The following is a 21,758-nucleotide window of genomic DNA, read 5'->3' on the forward strand; positions in this document are numbered from 1 at the left end:
AGGCGGCCGCAACTGAATTTCGGCTTGGGGCCGGGTTACCACGGCAACCGGGACGCTGCGCACACCGATGACGTCATCGGTGCCGGCGCAGCGCTACCGGTCTACCGCCGCGGAAGGGCCCCAGGCAATTTAGGAACCGGCGCCAATTGCAGCGCTAGGCCCTCTAGCGCCGCAAAATTGGTGCTAAGGGCACTGAATTTCTAGGCCAAGGTTTTTACTGCAATTTCCATTATTTTTGACAATTTACCATGACTAAGTATGATTTTATCAAAAATGATCACAAAATTACAGCCTTAATAAAATCTCTTCTTTCAGACTTTGGAGGAGCTCTTCAGTTCACTTTCTGCTTGTATGTGGGAAATGCCACTTGCTTTAAGCAAACGGGAAAAAGTGGAGAAAGCAAATGAGGTATGTCAGAAATATTTCCTGAAGAAAAAAGGTAGTTCTGAATCTTATCAGAACAGGCAGTTTTTTATATCTACGTAGAATACATAGAGGTTACAACACTGAACCAGGCCATTCGATTCAATCAGTCCATGTCGACATTAATCCTCTATGCAAGCAAATAATCCAAATCCATTTATCCCCTTTTATTCATCCCCTATCCAATCTAATCTTGAATGTTAACATAGTTTCTGCCTCAGACACTCACCCTAGAAGTGAATTTGACTGCCTCACAACTTTATAAAGAATTTTTCTTGCGCTCTTTTCCAAATTTCTGCATTTAATCTTGAATCTATGGCCCTTGTTCTAGATCTCTTGACTACTTGAAACAATCTTCTTTTATCTAACCTGTCTCATCCTTTCATAATTTTAAACACTTGGATCACCCGGAATCTTTGTTATTTTAATGAAAAAAGCTGCAGTTTTTCAAGTCTTCCTTTGTATATTGGTATTTCCTCATACCAGGCAGCAACCGAGTAAATCTGCATTGTACCCTCTCTAAAGCCACAATATCCTTTCTATAATCTGGAGCCCAGTACTGCACATAGTTCTCTAAGGTTTTATATATGCTCATATGGTGACAGACCATATACCTGAGTTAAAACTACTAATTTGAATTTATTGTAAGATGTGAAATTATGTAGAAGCAAAAATCAGCAGATAAAATATCGGCGTTATTCTCAACTTTCTCTGATGAACCAGTTTTCTGCAACCAAAATAACAAAGCATTTCAAAATCACTTACTGTGGGAGTGCACTGGAAAAACCATGGACTTTCAGCCCACGAGCTATGCTCGTTCATTTAGTGTGATAGAGTGGGATTTCCATCCGTTCCACAACCTCCCCTTCTAGACAACTTTATTTGAATTTGAATTTACTCTTAATTTTTTAATTTCACATACACCAGCTTACTACCCCAGTAAGTCACCTTTTCAGTTTATTTGCAGGTATAATTAAGAACATAAGAATTAGGAGCAGGAGTAGGCCATTTATCCCTTCGAGCCTGGTCCGCCATTCAATAAGATCATGGCTGATCTTCTACCTCATCTCCACTTTGCTCCACTATCCCCATATCCCTTGATTCCCTTAATATTCAAAAATCTATCGATCTCTGTTTTGAATATACTCAACGACTGAGCCTCCACAGCCCTCACGGGTAGAGAATTCCGAAGATTCACCACCCTCTGAGTGAAGAAATGCCTCCTCATCTCAGTCCTAAATGGCCAACCCCTTATTCTGAGACTGTGACCCCTGGTTCTATACTCCCCAGCCAGGGGAAACATCCTCCCTGCATCTACCCTATCAAGCTCTGTAAGAATTTTGTATGTTTCAATGAGATCACCTCTCATTCTTCTAAACTCTAGAGAATATAGGCCTAGTCTATTCAATCTCTCCTCATTAGGACAATGCCCCCATCCCAGGAATCAGTTTGGTGAACCTTTGCTGCACTCCCTCTATGGCAAGTATATCCTTCCTTAGGTAAGGATACCAAAACTGTACACAATACTCCAGGTGTGGTCTCACCAGGGCCCTACATAATTGCAGTAAGACATCTTTACTCTTATACTCAAATCCTCTTGCAATAAAGGCCAACATACCATTTGCTTTCCTAATTGCTTGCTGTACCTGCATGTTAACTTTCAGTGATTTGTGTACAAGGACACCCAGGTCCCTCTGAACACCAACATTTCCCAATCTCTCACCATTTAAAAAATACTCTGCTTTTCTATTTTAACCAATCCTCAATCCATGCTAGTATATTACCCCCAATCCCATGAGCCCTAATTTTGTTTAATAACCTCTTGTGTGGCACCTTATCAAATGCCGTCTGAAAATCCAAATACACCACATCCACTGGTTCCCCCTTATCTATTCTGCTAGTTACAACCTCAAAAAACTCTAACAGATTCGTGAAACATGATTTCCCTTTCATAAATCCATGTTGACTCTGCCCAATCCTATTACTATTTTCTAAGTGCCCTGTTACCACGTCCTTAATAAGAGATTCTAGCATTTTTCCTACTACTGATGTCAGGCTAACTGGTCTGCAGTTCCCCGTTTTCTCTCTCCCTCCTTTCTTAAATAGTGGGGTTACATTTGCTACCTTCCAATCCGCGGGAACCGTTTTAGAATCTATGTAATTTTGGAAAATGACATCCACTATCTCTATAGCCACCTCTTTCAAACCCTAGGATGTAGGACATCCGGTCCAGAGGATTTATCCGTTTTCAGTCCCATTAATTTCTCCAGTACTTTTTTTTACCAATACTAATTTCTTTCAGGTTGAGGTAGTTCTTTCAGGCAGAAGATATTCCAAAACATTTCAAGAAGAGACTCTCCAATAAATTATAAAGATTTATCCATACTAGTTGCATTTTAAATTAATAGTTCTGAATATGAACTTTACTGGGTGTAAATTTTTGGGTTTTTCTTGTTTTTGTTTCAGACAGAGGAGAAAGAGGATGACAACATACCCATTAAAGAGTTTTCATTTGATCCAGATAAAATGGTTTGCTGCATAATGGAATCTGGAAATATTTTATCTCATGGTGCAGGGGGCAAAGGATATGGCTTAGCAACAACTGCCATAACATCTGGATGTTTTCAATGGAAGGCAAGTGTGTTACTTAAAGCTGCCAGAAATAATAGATATTAGACAATTATAAACTATGATCTACAATGTAGTTTTTCAGTTGTACCTGTAATCAGTCTTATTTTCATTGGCTTCCATCTATCTTTTAAAGAATGGATGTACCCAACCTAATGCTGTAGTTCTTAGCCTTGGGTAAACCCTCACCCACTGTTTTAAATCTCGAAGTGTCAGGTTTTTTTCATCAAACAAGCAATTTTCAATAATTTGAAGATGTGATCCAATAGCAATAAGGTACATCAACTGCAAACTGTCAGGAATGTTTAATAATTTAACTTGTAGCTTTTATTCTTCAGTCAGTCAATTCTCAATACAGTATATGCCGGGATTTGCTTTATGTTATGCAAACAACAAATCTAAGGAAGCACCAGCTTATGTAAGCTAAAAGATCACTTCTTCATAGCTCAACTCTGCTTTCATGTCTACATCAAACAAGCCCCGATCAAGAAAGGGATAGATTAAGGTTTTCTGTAGTCATTATTGTGCCTAATCTATTCGAGTGGTGACAATTTAAAACCATGACTTCCCCATACCCGTGGGGCCTGTTATTCGCTGTCAGCGGCGAAGCAAAGGCATTCGCCACTGGCTGCGAAGAAAGCTTCTGTCAAAGATCTTGCGATTTCTGTGGCGAGATGTTCGGCTTTTCCGACATTCAATTGAGATCAATGGGGAATCCCAAAGTGCGAGCTGCTTTGCCATCAACAAGCTGTCTGGCTGCTCACAATGCAGAATTCTCAGACAGGGAACCAGGAAGTGATGGAACTCCTTTTCTAACTTTTTAAAAATGTTATGGAAAGCAAAACAAAGTTTGGGGCTCTTGCATGGGGAAACGGGTAAAGAGGAACAAACTTAAAAAATAAAAAAATTTTAAGTTTCTTAAAAATTGTATTTTTTATTAAAATGAATAAATTTGACACTCCACAAAATCAAACTTAGTTTTTCAGGGCCAAAATGTTTACATAGAAACATAGAAGATAGGAGCAGGGGTAGGCCATTCGGCCCCTCAAGCCTGCTCCGCCATTCAATGTGATCATGGCTGATCATCCAAATTCAGTACCCAGTCCCTGCTTTCTCCCCATATCCCTTGATCCCTTTAGCCTTAAGAAATAGATCCAACTCCTTCTTGAATATATTTAATGAATTGGCCTCCACTGCCTTCTGTGGTAGAGAATTCCACAGGTTCACCACTCTCTGGGTGAAGAAATTCCTCCTCATTTCTGTCCTAAATGGCCTACCCCTTATCCTTAGACTGTGACCCCTGGTTCTGGACTCCCTGACCATCGGGAACATCCTTCCTGCATCTAGTCTGTCCAGTCCTGTCAGAATTTTACAAGTTTCAATGAGATCCCCTCTCATTCTTCTAAACTCCAGCGAGTACAAGCCCAATCGACCCAATCTCTCCTCATACTTCATTCCTGCCATCCCAGGTATCAGCCTGGTGAATCTTCACTGAACTCCTTCCATGGCAAGAACATCCTTCCTCAGATAAGGCGACCAAAACTGCACACAATACTCAAGATGTGGTCCCACCAAGGCCCTGTACAACTGCAGCAAGACACCCTTGTTCCTGTACTCAAACCCTCTCGCTACGAAGGCCAACATACCATTTGCCTTCTTAACCGCCTGCTGCACCTGCATGCTTACCTTCAGCGACTGGTGCACAAGGACACCCAGGTCTTGTTGCACTTCCCCTTCTCCCAATCTATTGCCATTCAGATAATAATCTGCCTTCCTGTTTTTGCAACCAAAGTGGATAACCTCACATTTATCCACATTATATTGCATCTGCCATGCTTCTGCCCAGTCACCCAACCTGTCCAAATCATCCTGGAGTTTCTCGGCATCCTCCTCACAGCACACACGCCCACCTAGCTTTGTGTCATCTGCAAATTTGGAGATATTACATCTAGTTCCCTTGTGTAGATCATTAATATATATTGTGAATAGCTGGGGTCCAAGGACCGATCCCTGCGGTACCCCACTAGTCACTGCCTGCCACTCGGAAAAAGACCCGTTTATTCCACCACTTTGCTTTCTGTCTGCCAACCAGTTCTCTATCCAAGTCAATACCTTGCCCCCAATCCCATGTGCCTTAACTTTACACGCTAATCTCTTATGCGGGACCTTATCGAAAGCCTTCTGAAAGTCCAAATATACCACATCCACTGGTTCTCCCTTTATCTATTTTACCAGTTACATCCTCAAAAAATTCCAGTAGATTAGTCAAGTACGATTTACCTTTTGTAAATCCATGTTGACTTTGTCCGATCGTGTCACTGTTTTCCAAGTGCTCTGCTATTACATCTTTTATAATGGACTCTAGCATTTTCCCCACTACTGATGTCAGACTTACCGGTCTGTAATTCCCCGTTTTCTCTCTACCACCATTCTTGAATAGTGGGGTAACATTAGCTACCCTCCAATCCATGGGTACTGTTCTAGAGTCTATCGAATTTTGGAAGATGATCAGCAATGCATCTACTATTTCTAGGGCCACTTCCTTAAGTACCCTAGGATGTAGATTATCAGGCCCTGGGGATTTATCGGCCTTCAATCCCATCAATTTCCCTAACACCATTTCCCTACAAATACTGATTTCTTTCAGTTCCTCCCTTTCATCAGACCCTATGTTCCTCGACATCTCTGGGAGGTTATTTGTGTCCTCCTTTGTGAAGACAGAACCAAAATATGTATTTAATTGGTCTGCCATTTCTTTGTTCCCCATTATAAATTCCCCTGATTCTGACTGCAAGGGACCTACCCTTGACTTCACCAATATTTTTCTCTTCACATATCTATAAAAGCTTTTACAGTCAGTTTTTATGTTCCCTGCAAGCTTACTCTCATATTCTATATTCCCCTTCTTAATTAATCCCTTTGTCCTCCTTTGTTGAATCCTAAACTACTCCCAATCCTCATGTTTACTGCTTTTTCTGGCCAATTTATATGTCCTCTCCTTAGATCTTATGCTATCCCTAATTTCCCTTGTTAGCCACGGTTGAGTCACCTTTTTTGTTTTATTTTTATGCCAAACTGGGATGAACAAATTCTGTAGTTCATGCATGCGATCTTTGAATGTTTGCCATTGCCTATCCACCGTCAACCCTTTGCGTGACCTTCCCCAATCAATCCTACCCAACTCGCGCCTCAGAACTTCGTAGTTTCCTTTATTTAAATTCAGGACCCTAGTCTCTGAGTCAACTACTTCATTCTCCATCTTAATGAAGAATTCGATCATATTATGATCGCTCTGACCCAAGGGGCCTCGTACAACAAGATTGCTAATTAATCCTTTCTCGTTACATAATACCCAGTCTAAGATGGCCTTATGTCTGGTTGGTTCCTCGACATATTGTTCCAGGAAATCATCCCGTAAACACTCCAGGAATTCCTCCTCCACAGTATTGTTTAGCAGTCAATACGCTGTTAAAACCTCAGTTACACCTAATCCAACAAGGTCTAACTTTTAATGGGGTATTTAACAACGATATTACTGCAGAAAAGCCAGTTTTCGTCAGTTTCACTGATTTCCCTGATTACACTGATTGCCAGCTATTGGTGGCGGGGCAGGGGGGCAGGGGGGCAGGGGGAGGGCCACACCGCAGCCAGTGTCGGAGCAGTTATTGGAAAAAATTCTGAGGGACAGAATTAGTCTCCACTTGGAGAGGCAAGGAATAATCAGGGATAGTCAGCATGGCTTTGTCAAGGGAAGATCATGTCTGACCAATTTAATTGAATTTTTCGAGGGGGTGACTAGGTGTGTGGATGAGGGTAGTGCAGTGGATGTGGTATACACTGATTTCAGTAAGGCTTTCGATAAAGTCCCACATAGGAGACTGGTCAAGAAGGTAAGAGGCCATGGGATCCAGGGTGCCTTGGCACATTGGATCCAAAACTGGCTTAGTGGCAGAAGGCAGAGGGTGATGGTCGAAGGTTGTTTTTGTGACTGGAAGCCTGTGTCCAGTGGGGTACCGCAGGGATCGGTGCTGGGTCCCTTGGTGTTTGTGGTCTACATTAATGATTTGGATGTGAATGTAAAAGGTATGATCAGTAAGTTTGCAGATGACACGAAAATTGGTGGGGTGGTAAATAGCGAGGAGGGTAGCCTCAATCTGCAGGACGATATAGATGGGTTGGTCAGATGGGCGGAACAGTGGCAAATGGAATTTAACCCTGAAAAGTGTGAGGTGATGCATTTTGGAGGGACTAACAAGGCAAGGGAATATACAATGAATGGTAAGACCCTAGGAAAGACAGAGGATCAGAGGGACCTTGGTGTGCATGTACATAGATCCCTGAAGGCAGCAGAACAGGTGGATAAGGTGGTTAAAAAGACATATGGGATACTTGCCTTCATTAGCCGAGGCATAGAATATGGGGAGGTTATGATGGAGCTGTACAAAATGCTGGTTAGGCCACAGCTGGAATACTGTGTGCAATTCTGGTCGCCACACTATAGGAAGGATGTGATTGCTTTGGAGAGGGTGCAGAGGAGATTCACCAGGATGTTACCTGGGCTGGAGCGCTTCAGCTATGAAGAAAGACTGGACGGGCTGGGGTTGTTTTCCTTGGAGCAGAGAAGACTGAGGGGGGACCTGATTGAGGTGTACAAAATTATGAGGGGCATAGATAGGGTAGATAGAAAGGAACTTTTTCCCTCAGTAGAGGGGTCAATAATAAGGGGGCATAGATTCAAGGTAAGGGGCAGGAGGTTTAGAGGGGATTTGAGGAAGAACTTTTTCACCCAGAGGGTGGTTGGAATCTGGAACTCACTGCTTGAAAGGGTGTTAGAGGCAGGAACCCTCACAACATTCAAGAAGCATTTGGATGAGCACTTGAAATGCCATAGCATACAAGGCTACGGGCCAAATGCTGGAAAATGGGATTAGATTAGACAGGGCTTGATGGCTGGCGCGGATGTGATGGGCCGCAGCTTCAGGATTTCTGCGTTTGGATGCGCATGCACTAAATCCTGACGTTACGGTCAGTTTCAAAGGGGTAATAACAGCGATCGTTGTTCGTTCGCTGTTATTACCCACCACAAATTCCGGGCCAACGTTCCTTCTGTAGTAAGTATTTTGTCCAATCTATTCAAGTGGTATCGATTAAGGTACTCCACAGCAGTGGTTTTGTTGACAGTTCCTTCTGATCATCGTCTGGGCCATTATGTTGTAGGTGTCAACGATACCTATTCTGCTTTGATGTCGGCGTTTTCTCGGAAGCTTCTGCACATGGCAGACAAGCAGTCTCATGTTCTCTGACGTTATTGAAAGACCACAATCCCTTCACTTTGTGTAAATAAGGATCGGTTAGTCCACCACTTTTATAGTGGTAAAAAAACAGCCTGCCTGGCTGATGGCTAAAAGATTTTGTACTTTATTTCTGCAACTAGGAGAGATTAAAGAGCAAATTAGATTGCTAAATGTTAGTGACTTGATTTTATGTCCTTGTTGGTTCCTGTGAAATTTTAAGCAGGCATAGAGGCTCATTTAGAGCACCTCAGCTGATTTTCCAAGTCCTGATCCTGATTTCCCACTGCTTCTCTGCTTTCATTTTCAGGAGTGCAGAGGTGCCAGGAAATCAGGTGATCTACCAGTCTCATGCAGAGTGAGCTTGAGCACCTGCTTAAAATTCCTGCTCTCACTCTACAGCAGCACTCTGCTACGCCCTTGAGTCAAGAAGCTGGGTATGCTCCCCTGGCACCTTGGAGCTCTGGCATGCTGGAGAGGCCAATAAAGTTTTTAAAATTAATTCCGGGGATGTGGGCGTCGCTGGCAAGGCCAGCATTTATTGCCCATCCCTAATTGCCCTTGAGAAGGTGGTGGTGAGCCGCCTTCTTGAACCGCTGCATTCCGTGTGGTAAAGGTACTCCCACAGTGCTGTTAGGGAGTTCCAGGATTTTGACCCAGCGACTATGAAGGATCGGCGATATACTTCTAAGTCAGGATGGTGTGTGACTTGGAGGGGAACTTGGAGGTGGTGGTGTTCCCATGCGCCTGCTGCCCTCGTCCTTCTAGGTGGAAGAGGTCGTGGGTTTGGGAGGTGCTGCCGAAGAAGCCTTGGCGAGTTGCTGCAGTGCATCTTGTAGATGGTACACACTGCAGCCACGGTACACCGGTGGTGGAGGTAGTGAATGTTTAAAGTGGTAGATGGGGTGCCAATCAAGCAGGCTGCTTTGCCCTGGATGCGCATATGCCTCCCCATGCTCCATTGCAGTGATGGCCCTGAGTTGCTGGACACTTTTGCAAGTTAAACTTTCAAATATGAGGTGCAAGAGGGCCACAACTAAAAAGAACATACCTCTTGCCCTCCAATCATGAAGTTGAAATGGCAGTGCAAATTTGGGTAGTCAAATCAAGCTGCCTGTTCCACCTCCCTGCTTTAAGGAAGAGATGTAGCAATGGATATGAGCAGTAGCAGTGACTATCTAATCATACAGGTAAACATATTTTTGGAAGTTAAACATAATTTGTTTCAATTTTTTGTTTTATAACGGCACCACTTAGCTATTTGCTTCAGATGTGTTTGATAAATCCATCTTTTTTCTCATTAATTTGTGCGCAGTTTTACGTAACCAGGGAGAATAAAGGTAATGAGGGTACGTGTGTCGGGGTGTCACGGTGGCCAATTAGAGATTTCAACCATCGTACAACATCAGACATGTGGCTTTACAGAGCTTATAGTGGGAACCTCTACCATGGTGGGGAACAAGGCTGTATCCTACCCAGCTATACACAGGGAGACTGTATAACCTGTATCCTGGATGTGGAAGCAAGAACAATCTCATTTGGAAAGAATGAGGAGGTAAGAAAATATGTGGATTATCTGGTATTCAGAAAGGTAATACGACTTGTTTCTTGATGCATTTTTTTCTGTGATGCAATTATGCAATTTATAATCAAGATTTTACTGTATATGGAATAATTTAAGCATGAGAATAGAATTTTGTTTTAAAATGGTCCTCGTGTCTAAATAGTGGCATTTTACCTCATTAAAGTCCTGATTTTTAAGAGCTATAAAATATGAAATTACGCTATATAATCACATTTAATTAAACTTTTATTACTTTGTAGAAAGTATGATAATGCTATGAATTGCATGAAAGTGTTTTAATTGTAGCTATTTGGTTTTTCTGGTATAATTTAATTGGATAGGAAGTAGTTGAAACATCAATATTAGATTCATCATCACATTATTGGACCGAATTTTGCGGTCAGCAGCGACTGTTCCGTTACACTTGCACTTGCCGATAGGCTTTGCACTGAAGGTTCCAGTCAGCCAACCATCCAAAAAGCGTGATGTCCTCCACAGAGCATCTGGGACCTAAGTGTACAGGGCAAGCAACTGTGTACAGGAAACTCTCGATTTACCGGCACCCAAACAACCGGAAATCTCGGTTAACCGGCAAAATTCAGGAGTAGGTTCAGTTAAGTTTTTCTTCATATTAGTGGCCGTTTCTTGATTCTTGGCTGTGCAATCGGAGGTTCCTGCACTTGTTGCTAAGCAACAGGGACGCTTGGTCTGTGGTCGGGCTTCTTGCAGCTGTTGCTAAGCAACAGAGAAGCTTGGATTTGTTGCTGTGTACGAGCTCTCATACCTTTTAACTATAACTCTCTGTAATCCGGACTTTTTGGTAAACCGGCACCACGCCGGTCCCGTCTGTGCCGGATAAAGAAGAGTTTCCTGTATGTCCTTAACCAATCAGATAGAAGAATTGTTAATGAGCAGCGCAGAATTTGAACCAGAATGTGTAAGTTAGAATAGTGAATTCAATGTCAAATCAAGTACAGAAAGTGAAATAAAGAGAGGGATAGAAAGATTGGATTAAGAGAGAGATAAAAGAGACAGAAAGAAAAAGTAAAAAATATATATTTTTTAAATCTCCAGCAATAATTAAAATTGAAAGGAATGAGATTACACACTTGGTAAAGTTAATTCAGTGTCGGCCAGTGGCTCAGTGGGTAGCACATTTGCCTCTGAGTCAGAAGGTTGTGAGTTCAAGTCCCACTCCAGAGGCTTGAACATGAAAATTTAGGCTGACACTCCAGTGCAGTACTGAGGGAGCTCCGCTGCACTGTCGGAGGTGCCGTCTTTCGGATGAGACGTTAAACCAAGGCCCCGTCTACACTCTCAGGTGGACGTTAAAGATCCCAAGGCACTATTTCAAAGAAGAGTAGGGGAGTTATCCCAGGTGTCCTGGCCAACATTTATCCCTCAATCAACAACACTAAAACAGATTATCTGGTCATTATCACATTGCTGTTTGTGGGAGTTTGCTGTGCGCAAATTGGCTGCCGCGTTTCTGACATTACAACAGTGATTACACTTCAAAAAGTACTTCATTGACTGTAAAGCGCTTTGGGATGTCCAGTGGTCGTGAAAGGTGCTATATAAATCCAAGTCTTTTTTCTTTTTTAATTTTCAGTGCCGGATAGGCTGTTTGGCAATAATTAAGACTTGCCATGCCGTTGGAATCATAGAAGTTTACGGCACAGAAGGAGGCCATTCGGCCATCTGTGCCGGCCGAAAAAGAGCTATCCAGCCTAATTCCACTTTCCAGCTCGTGGTCCGTAGCCTTGCAGGTTACGGCACTTCAAGTGCATATCCCAATACTTTTTAAATGTGATGAGGGTTTCTGCCTCTACCACCCTCTCAGGAAGTGAGATCCAAACCCCCACTACCCTCTGAGTGAAAAGATTTCTCCTTAACTCCCCTCTAATCCTTCTACCAATTACTTTAAATCTGTGCCCCCTGGTTATTGACCTCGCTGCTAAGGGAAATAGGTCCTTCCTATCCACTCTATCTAGGCCCCTCATAATTTTATACATCTCAATTAAGTCTCCCCACGGCCTCCTCTGTTCCAAAGAAAACATACCCCAGCCTATGCAATCTTTCCTCATAGTTAAAATTCTCCAGTCCCCTGGCAGTATCCTCATAAATCTCCTCTGTACTCTCTCTAGTGCAATCACATCTTTTCTGCAATGTGGTTACCAGAACTGTACGCAGTACTCTAGCTGTGGCCTAACCAGTGTTTTCTCCAGTTCGAGCATAAGCTCCCTGCTTTTATTCTATGGCTCGGATAATAAAGGGAAGCATCGTGTATGCCTTCTTAACCACCTTATCTACCTGTCCTGCTACCTTCATGGATCTGTGGTCATGCACTCCAAAATCCCTCTGTTCCTCCACACCTCTCAGTATCCTACCATTTATAGTGTATTCTCTTGCCTTGTTAGCCATCCCCAAATGCATTACCTCACACTTTGCCAGATTGAATTCCATTTGCCACTTTTCTGCCCACCTGATCAGTTCGTCTATATCTTCCTGCAGTCTACAGCTATCTTCCTCACTGTCAAACCACACAGCTAATTTTTGTATCATCTGCAAAATTTTTATCATGCCCCCTACATTGAAGTCTAAATCATTGACATATATCACGAAAAGCAAGGGACCTAATACTGAACCCTGTGGAACCCCACTGGAAACAACCTTCCAGTCACAAAAACACCCGTCAACCATTACCCTTTGCTTCCTGCCACTGAGCCAATTTTGGATCCAACTTGCCACTTTCAAAAAATTCAATCATGTTAGTCAGACACAACCTTCCCTTAACAAATCCATGCTGATTTTCCTTGATTAAAATGTGCCTTTCTAAATGATGATTAATATGGTCCCTCAGAATTTTTCCAATAATTTTCCCACCGCTGAGGTTAGGCTGACTGGCCTGTAACCATTCATCTTTCCCTTTCTCCCTTATTAAACAATGGTACAATGTTAGTAGTCCTCCAGTCCTCAAGCACCACACCTGTAGCCAGAGAGGATTGAAAAATGATGGTCAGAGCCTCCGCTATTTCCTTCTCTTAACAGCCTGGGATACATTTAATCCGGGCCTGGCGATTTATCTGCTTTCAAAGATGCTAAACCTCTCAATATTTCCTCTCACTGTTTATCTCATCTAATATTTCACACTCCTCCTTGACTACAATGTCTGCATCATCCCGCTCTATTGTGAAGACAGACGCAAAGTATTCATTAAGAACCATACCCACGTCTTCCACCTCCGCACACAGGTTACATTTTTGGTCTCTAATTCTTTAGTTATCCGCTTGCTCTTTATGTATTAATGAAATATCTTTGGGGTTTCCTTGATTTTACTTGCCAATATTTTTTCATGCCCTCTCTTTGCTTTCCTAATTTCCTTTTTAATTTCATCCCTACACTTTCTATATTCTAGGCTTTCTGCAGTATTGAGCTCTCTGTATCTGACAAGCTTCCCTTTCTTTCCTTATCCTACACTATGCTCCTTGACATCCAGGGGCCTCTAGATTTGGGAGTCCCACCCTTTTTCTTTGTGAGAACATATTTGCATTGAACCCTCACTGTCTCCTCCTTGAATCCCTCCCACTGCTCTGACACTGATTTATCTTCAAGTAGCTGTTTCCAATCCACTTTTGCTAAATCGCATCTCAGCTTAGTAAAATTGGCCTTTCCCCAATTGAAAGGGTACTTTCACTAGAATGGAGAAGCCCTAACTTTTTCTGGCATGTTTGGTGGGTATATATCATGTAAGTACAACAACCTCCGCTGTTCCATGTATTTCAATGCTGAGTCCCTTGGCGAGATAGCGCAGCAGCTAGAGGAGCGGCTCACCATCGCCTTCTCCAGGGCAACTAGGGATGGGCAATAAATGCTGGCTTTGCCAGCGACACCCAGATCCCATGAACGAATAAAAAAAAATCTCAGACAGTAACTTCCAGATTTTCACGTGCGGTCGCCGGAGGTTGCAATCTGATTTACACTTTTAATAACGGTGAACGCAGTTAGCCTCACCGTTATTTCTACCGCAAAATCTGGGCCAATGTGTCTGCTGTGAATTATTTTAAACCTTTATTTTATAGATGTCAATTATTTAGACTTTGAAATTCATGATTCCCTTATACTGTAATAGATCACAAGAGCGGTATGCCTTTTTCAGGTCACTAATGAAATTATACTGAACTGTTTTAAGATTGGACTATTTTTACAAAAATACATATGTTTTACAAATTTGTTGAAATTTATTTTCCTTCTTGCCCACCCCTTTTCAGTGACACTTGTGAGCGACACCACTTCTGCTCAGTGTTCAGTTTATAGAACTTGGCTTTGCTAATGGCCAAAGCCACAAGTGACAGGTTTTCTTTTCTCAAGGTCCGATGCCCCACTTCTGGGGTACCAAAGGCAGCCAAGAAATGGCAAACTTTCTCGCATGAAAAACAGTTGAATCTGTGTGTCAGGTAGCCACGGGAGAAGTGGAGTTAAGAAGGTTAGCCATTATACTAACCTGGATATGGTGTACATTTTCTTCAATTTATTTCTATTTCTCTTTCCTATTCCCACACATTGCTACTCCCAGTTGCCAGTTTGTCTGTTAGCTGAGAGAATCAGTCAGTCAGAACCATAGACTTACTCATAACCTATAATGTTCTTGTCTGATTGGCCAGTAGGAGCTGTACTTTGAATGAGATTGGCCATGCCTGCCTCTCATTATCTTCCCCATATCAAGGAGACAGATCTGCTTCCAAACGCTATTCCTTCTGTTAGCAAGGACACAAATGTCACTTAAACTTGGATTCAAGTTGTTGGACTTCTGGGGTGGGAAACTTTTCTGGGCTGTGGTGCCTTTCTTTTAAGGGACACATTAATAGTGATAATTTTTCTTATTTACTTTAGGAACCAAAATTAGCCTTCGAAGATGTTGATGCAACTGAGCTGTATCCTTGTGTGATGTTTTACAGCAGTAATCCTGGAGAAAAGGTAACTGAATTATCTATGTTCGTGCATTCAAGCAACTTGATAGAAGCTTTGAATTTTGTAGCACAGGAGGAGGTAACTTGGTCCATCGCACCTATAACCGCTTTCTGGCAGCTATACCCTTTTAATTATTTTCTTCAAATATTTATGCACTTCCCCTTTGAAAATTATTATGGGTTCTACTTCCATCACTATTTCTGATAGGGCTGTCTATGCCCTAAACCCCTTGCCTCTTGTCCTTGGTGCTACTTTTGTAAATCTCTTCCATACTGTCTCCATGGCCTTGACATCCCTCCTGAAGTAGGTTGCCCAAGACTGGGCATACTATTCCAACGCAGCCCAACCAGTGATTTGTATAGGTTGATCGTTATCTGTTTGCTTTTTTTTGTCTCTATTTATAATACCGAGGATTTATTTTTTTTAACAGCTTTATCAACTTGTCTTCCCACTTTTAAAGATTTACCTCTGAACTAAGTGTCAGCCGTTGCTCTGTGGTAGCACTCGCCTCTGACTTAGAAAGTTGTTGGTTCAAGTCCCACTCCAGAGCACAAAATCTAGACTGACACTCCAGTGCAGTACTGAGGGAATGCTGCACTGTCGGAGGTGCCATCTTTTGGATGAGACACTAAACTGAGGCCTTGACTGCCCTCAGGTAGTTATAAAAAAACCTGATTGGAGGGGTTCAAGTACAGAGTTGCGGGAAAGATGGTCACGGATTTGGGAATCGACAACACATTCAAAGACTTTGGAGAGGAAAGAGAGGTTGGAGATGGGGCGGTAGGTAGTTTGCCAGGGTGGGGGGGAGCGGGGGCTCTGGTCAAGATAAGGATCATATCTTCCCAAAGGGACAAAGGTCAATAAAATAGCTATGGTATATTTCAGCATCTTTTTGCGATGTCAAGACTGGAGCAAATGTTTGTTCTTACAGTGATGCTTTCTGGGCAACCAACATGAGTAATTTAGTAGTCCAGCACTTATTTTGGGAGCTTTGGGCTACTGTAAATTTTGACTCCTATAAATGGGTATATATTTTGATTTTAATCACATTGTTTATTAACTTGAATTATCACTGTTTATATTGTGGGCAGAAACATTAAACCCACTATATTTAGACTATTCTGTGAAAAGTCTTGTTTAGATAGCGCCTTTCTGTTCACATTTCAGCTTAGCTATCAGATGCAGGAGGGTAAATCCTGGTTATACACAAAATAGATTTTGGTGATAAACTGCATTTTAAAAAAGTGTGTGTTGTAAATTCCATCGGATGTAAAGGTCATACCTTTTATCCAGGATTTATGACCTGCAAACCTAGACTGACTAAACAATCAACATGCCTATGATTTGTCTGCTGGCATAAGTGAGTACTTCTTGTGCAATCAGTGTACTGTATTTTCCATGGAAAGTCTCAAAAGTTTTCCATTTATTTCAGGTGGCACTTTGTGACATGCAGATGCGTGGAATTCCTCGAGACCTCCTGCCCGGTGAACCATTTTGCAGTCCTCTTATAACTGTACTGGCAGAAGCAACTATACAGTTGATCCGAAAACTCCATAGCCATGACAACTGGATGTCTGCAATCAACCTCCACATGCTTTGTAGGCTTGAGCTGATTGGTTCGATAATGAAAGAAGCAAAAATTTTGAAGCTGAATAAAACTCGAAGTAAATATTCCGTAAAGAAAAACACCTTTGAGGAAAAAGAAATGAGAGGACAAGAGGAAAAGTTATTTAAGGATGAAGATAAGGTCCAAGGCATCACAGACTTGGCTGAACTACAGCTAAGAATGTTATGCACAGAAGTATGGCCTGTTCTGGCAGTTATTGGTGGAATTGACTGTGGGCTCAGAGTTGGTGGTCATTGTGTACATAGGCCTTCAGGGCGCAAAGCAACCCTTTTAGGAGTTACAAAAGAAGGAGGCACATCTGCAAGACTACAGTGGGAAGATGTGGAAATCACCATCAGGTACAAATATTACATCAATTTAGAAATTAATGTTATTGAATTCTGAAATGTATTTTTCTCCCTATATACTTCATCAGGGTTAGGGGTATCAGTATTAAGGGAAGAGGCCATCTGGCTATCCTGTCTGTCAGAGAATGATGGAGTGCAGGGGGACCTAATTGATGGGGGTGGGGGGGAAGTGAGTAGGAGAGAATATAACTCTTAATATGTGGAAGTCTTTTTGTACACTGGGCATCGTTCCTCATTTGTTCAACCTCCATGTACAAATAGGAATTGTCATCATTCCATAAGGAAGGAAAACAATCATTGAAGGATACCCCCTTTTTAAATAAAAACAAATTGTGTTACTATCTAGGCAAAATGATCTTCCCTTACTGTGCTGTATACAAGGCTTTGCTTTTAGCAGTAGTATCCTTAGTTCCTTTTTTCCTTTTGTCAGCAGCAAGCTTGACTTGTCTATCTACACTAGAAAAAGGGTTTTGTTCACCATTGATTGCCTGTTTTTTCGGATTCAGTGTAGTTTTATTGCCTACATTCTAGGAGAAAGTCTGTAGCAACTATTTTAAACCTCTGTCACTTCTGGTAGCATTCTGTTTGGTCATCAATGTCATTTTTTTCTAGCTAATGCAGTACTTGCTGATGCCTAGTATTGATCTATTGAGGCCTATTTCAGTTGTTTTAGTCCTGGTTGACTCATTTTTGCCCTTCATTTAGCTCATGCTAGCTCCTGGTTTCAAAATCAGACTCAAATGTCACAGGTCTTTCCCAGTGACCAATACGTGTAATAATACAAGTCTATTGTTTCTTATAGAGTCCCATAACTTTCAAAAGTGTGAAGCATATTTGCTTGATGGTTATCACTGTTCAAAGATGTCCTATGTTTCCCATTCCTCCAAATGCAGAGAGACCTCAAGCTTCAACCTGGAAGCATCCTTGAGTTTCAGGTCAAATAAATTGTAAGCTGGAAGCCTCCTAGAAGCATTGCATTTTTGGGGAGAAAGCATCAAGATTCAATGGGGTCCAAATGATCTCCAAAGCGCAGATCTCCAAGGAATGCTCAAAGTTTTGCTGCCTCCACTGGTACAAGGTTTAGAATCCTCCAAATCTCTCGGATCTGGAGTTGTTCTAATATAGCTTGACACCAGGATGCAACAGACGGAGGTGTTCAATTCCTTCCGTCAACAAGGCTTCTAGTTCTGGGATTTTCTGAAGGATTTCTTAATTGAGAATTTCTCAGCTGTCATTCCAGGAAGAGCTAGACTCCACCTTCACCTGAAGTATTCAGATATATCTAGTCAAATTGCCCAAGGTGACCCAGAGATGGACTTCGTTGCAACTGATCTAGAACAAAGATCTGACAAGATTTCACTGCAGATTTATGTCCTTGGGTCAGGAATGTTTCTCTGTGTTTTTGCCTTCTATTCCTTGAAAGAGTGATGACCCTCCCTAATGGTCAATGAAAATATGGTCATCAGGTCTTCTGGCGCTTGGTATTACTCAATACCTCAGAATTTCATGCAAATAGGATACTCTGAGGTAGATACAGACCTGATACAGAACAGTGATCCCAGAGCCTCAAACTAATGGTATTTTGAGATGCACTATAAGAGCTGGGATTTTATCCATCCATAGCAACAACTGCTGACATCCAGAACATCTCGAAGTTTTAAAAGAGAAAACATTTGTAGTAGCCATTACCTCAATCTGCTAGGTCGTGAGGTGCCAACAATTCTTTTATACCTGCAATTGTTGGCAGTAACAAAACCTGTCAAGATTGCTGAGAGTCCACAGTGCTGCTGTTCCTATTTGTTTGTCACCATTGGTGGGGATGGAAATTAGGGATGGCTATGGTGAAGTATATGGATAGGGCAAAGATTTGCATCCTTATAGCCTAATTTTTGTTTCATATGGAAACACAACTAAGGATAAGACCATTGATCAAGAGAAGTTAGAAAGTTGGTGAAGTATATTTCCATATTTGTCCATGAGTCCCAGGCACCTTAGTTGGTACCATTTAAAGGGACAAACTTTTCTTTTTGAAATGAAAGCAATTTGTATTTGATAGCCCTTCCTAATGAGTAGCTTTATCAAGAAAAACTAAATGGTATGAAGGAAGCAGCAGTACTGTCCTCTCTTTCACAACAAAAACAATTTTATGGCAATGTTTTTTATGTGTTTGAGAATACATTACATTAATATTTCTTTTGGTAAAATGACAAAACTGGTCATATTGCGCCAACATGCATTGTCTACTACCAGAAGAAGTCCCTGCTTCCAGTTTGGTTTCACCATAGGAACTTGACCTATGTTGTGGTGGAACAGTGAGAAACCAGGACCACCAAGAAGAAGATGATCCAAGAATATCAGACTTTGACTCCAGAGATCCAGTTGCTGCAGAGGGACATTATTAGAAATTATGTTATTGTCACTATCCAAGAAAGAAACAGTGCCTATAACCTGGATGAAGACGACTCTGAAGCACATTACAACAGGCAGGTGAATGATATATAAAATACTCTTTCGCTTCATAATACCTACGATTTTTGTAAAAAACGAGTTATAAGCTGGCTTTGATAAAATCATTTGCCATTAAAAAGAAATCAGATACTCAACACATTACTAAGAGGCAGAATTTGGACACAAGCTGTACATACTTCCTGGTGGTAAATGGGCCCATCACTTCCCTTATAAATGATCATTATACCATTTTGCCATGAGAATATGTAAGAAGAATGGCTGCTCTTGAAGTCGAAAGACTTTAGCATTAAAAAAGTTCTACAAAAGTAGCCTTCTATCTGCTACAAACAACCGATAGCCAAAGAAGGTATGACCTCCACAATCTTCACTTTTGGATTGATAAAAAGCAGCATATGCAATTACACGGATGAGATGTGTGAAAGCCCTGATTAGAAAATAGTTGTCAAAAAGCAGGCACCAAGAATTCCTTAAGTGGCATTGTGAGCAACACGACTTGACAAAATTTGATTGCCACCATCCTTCTGACCACAGCATGGACACTATATCTCATTGAACAATGGTTCCACTAATTGGAAGTGTGTAAATTTTCTCTCTAGCTTCTCCCCATCTCATGTACCATCGACCCTCCTCCCAACCCAATTCCTCATCACACAACCACCCTTCCTTAGCCCAATGCTTGCTGACATCATCATTGGATCTGTTTCCTCAGATTCTGTGCCCTAATCCTCAAAACTGCAATCATTCGCCCCCTCAAAAAAAAAAAAAAAAAAATGTCCTTCTGTTTTCTTAGCTGCCATCCTATTTGTAACTTCTTCCCCTCTTTAATTCTCGATCATATTGTCACTGCCCAGCTCTGTCCCCACTCCTTTCATTACTCCCTCTTCAAATCCTTTCAATCTCCAGTTTACACGCTGCGCATAGCACCACGGTTGCCTTGGTCAGTAGTAAGAACCTTTAATATTGACATTGCAGTGTACTAACCCTCCTTATTCTTCTTGAGCTCTCTGGCATTCAGCATACTCCATTCTCCTTCACCATCTCTCCTCTGTGGTACTGCCCTAGCTTGTTCCCCTGCTTTCCTGTCCTAACAAAGCTTGCATATATCTTGTATTGGTTACTCGTCATGCCCCCATACATTTCCCTTGGATGTACCCCAAAAGTAAATGTTTTGCCCTTTTTCTTTGTCTGCATGTTACCCCTCAGTGACTTCATTCATAGGCGTGGATGCTGACGACACCCAGCTCTATTTCTCTGCCGCTATCCTGGACTCCTCAATCAATACTGTGCTGTCCACTTGTTTAACCAACATCAAGTCCTGGGTGAGAAAGAATTTCCTTCATTGCTGAGGACATAGCTATTCCCTTCTACTCCTGCCAAGACCTCTGCACATTATCCTTTGACTCCATTCCTCTTTATGGCAGCTCACTCAGGTTAGCAGTGTGTGACCTTGATATACTATTTGACCTTGAGCTTGGCTTCAAACCATAACTTCTAGCCACCAAGACCACGGCAACATTGTCCACATCCACCCCAACCTCACTGCCACTGAAACACCAATTCACGCCTGTGGCATCTGCAGTCCTGAGTTCTGCCCTTCATGAATTGCAACTCATCCACTGCTTAGCTAACTTTTCTGTCATCCTTTTTGCCAACCTTCAATGGTTCCCTATTCCACAATGCATGAACTCCAAATTCCATGAATTACAACCTTCAAGAGCCACTCCAAAACTTAACTTCTCTGATCATGCCTATAGTCACCTTCCCTTTTCTCACCACTGCTTTGTGACTGGTGCTTTGGGGTGTTTTGTTATATCAAGAGCACTATGCAAGTGCAAATAGTTGCTGCTGGTGTTCCTTCTGGTACACAACCATGTGTTCCCAAACCAGACCTTCAGATAACACTTTTATCCCAAGTCTGAGAGTTGTCTCATCTCTTATATGATGGACATCCACCTTCAGCGTAGTGGAAGGACCTATGCGGGACAGTTTTGTGCTCACCACCAATCTAAAGGTAAAATCTACCCAGATATTAATCACCAATTGGGACAAGCACCTTTTGTATCTTCTAATCAATATTTTTTAGAACGCTTCTTGAGCCAATAAAATCCATAAGACCGCACTGGTGGCACCCATCACCTTTTGTTCTACTTACCCCATTACTTGGAAAGTCTAGAGCACCAGTGAATCTACTAACAATGCAATATCATCTTGTACCATAATTCTTTCAGAAATGCTCAAAACAGATGCTTTGAGATCATCTCTTGCATTCAACATATCATTTAAGACATCAAATAGGATGGGGAAGGTGGATAATCTTACCTCAGTTTCAAGAGAAGTAGGTTCAGTGGGTGTCTTATCTTTCTGTACATAAAACTTGGAGCTGAAATACACATTCCTGATACAACTTTCAACTTCTTTGTGAGAAAAGGCACTTGCAA

The 21,758-nt window shown here is 41.8% G+C and overlaps 1 protein-coding gene across 4 annotated transcripts in view; it reads left to right on the forward strand.

Moving 5' to 3' along the window:
* LOC147123467 (putative E3 ubiquitin-protein ligase HERC1) overlaps window positions 1-21,758 on the forward strand; it is a 491,571-nt gene that overhangs the window by 198,260 nt on the left and 271,553 nt on the right. For all 4 annotated transcript variants that reach the window (XM_085973371.1, XM_085973346.1, XM_085973361.1 and 1 more), the window contains exons 33-37: window positions 316-408; window positions 2,890-3,057; window positions 9,658-9,897; window positions 14,800-14,883; window positions 16,310-16,842. In XM_085973371.1, the coding sequence (XP_085829497.1) occupies window positions 316-408; window positions 2,890-3,057; window positions 9,658-9,897; window positions 14,800-14,883; window positions 16,310-16,842 (1,118 nt within the window). The remainder of the gene's footprint in view (window positions 1-315; window positions 409-2,889; window positions 3,058-9,657; window positions 9,898-14,799; window positions 14,884-16,309; window positions 16,843-21,758) is intronic.

Source organism: Somniosus microcephalus, chromosome 2 (genome assembly GCF_052327205.1).
Source record: "Somniosus microcephalus isolate GS21.2 chromosome 2, FLI_Smic_1.0, whole genome shotgun sequence".
Classification (NCBI taxonomy): domain Eukaryota; kingdom Metazoa; phylum Chordata; class Chondrichthyes; order Squaliformes; family Somniosidae; genus Somniosus; species Somniosus microcephalus.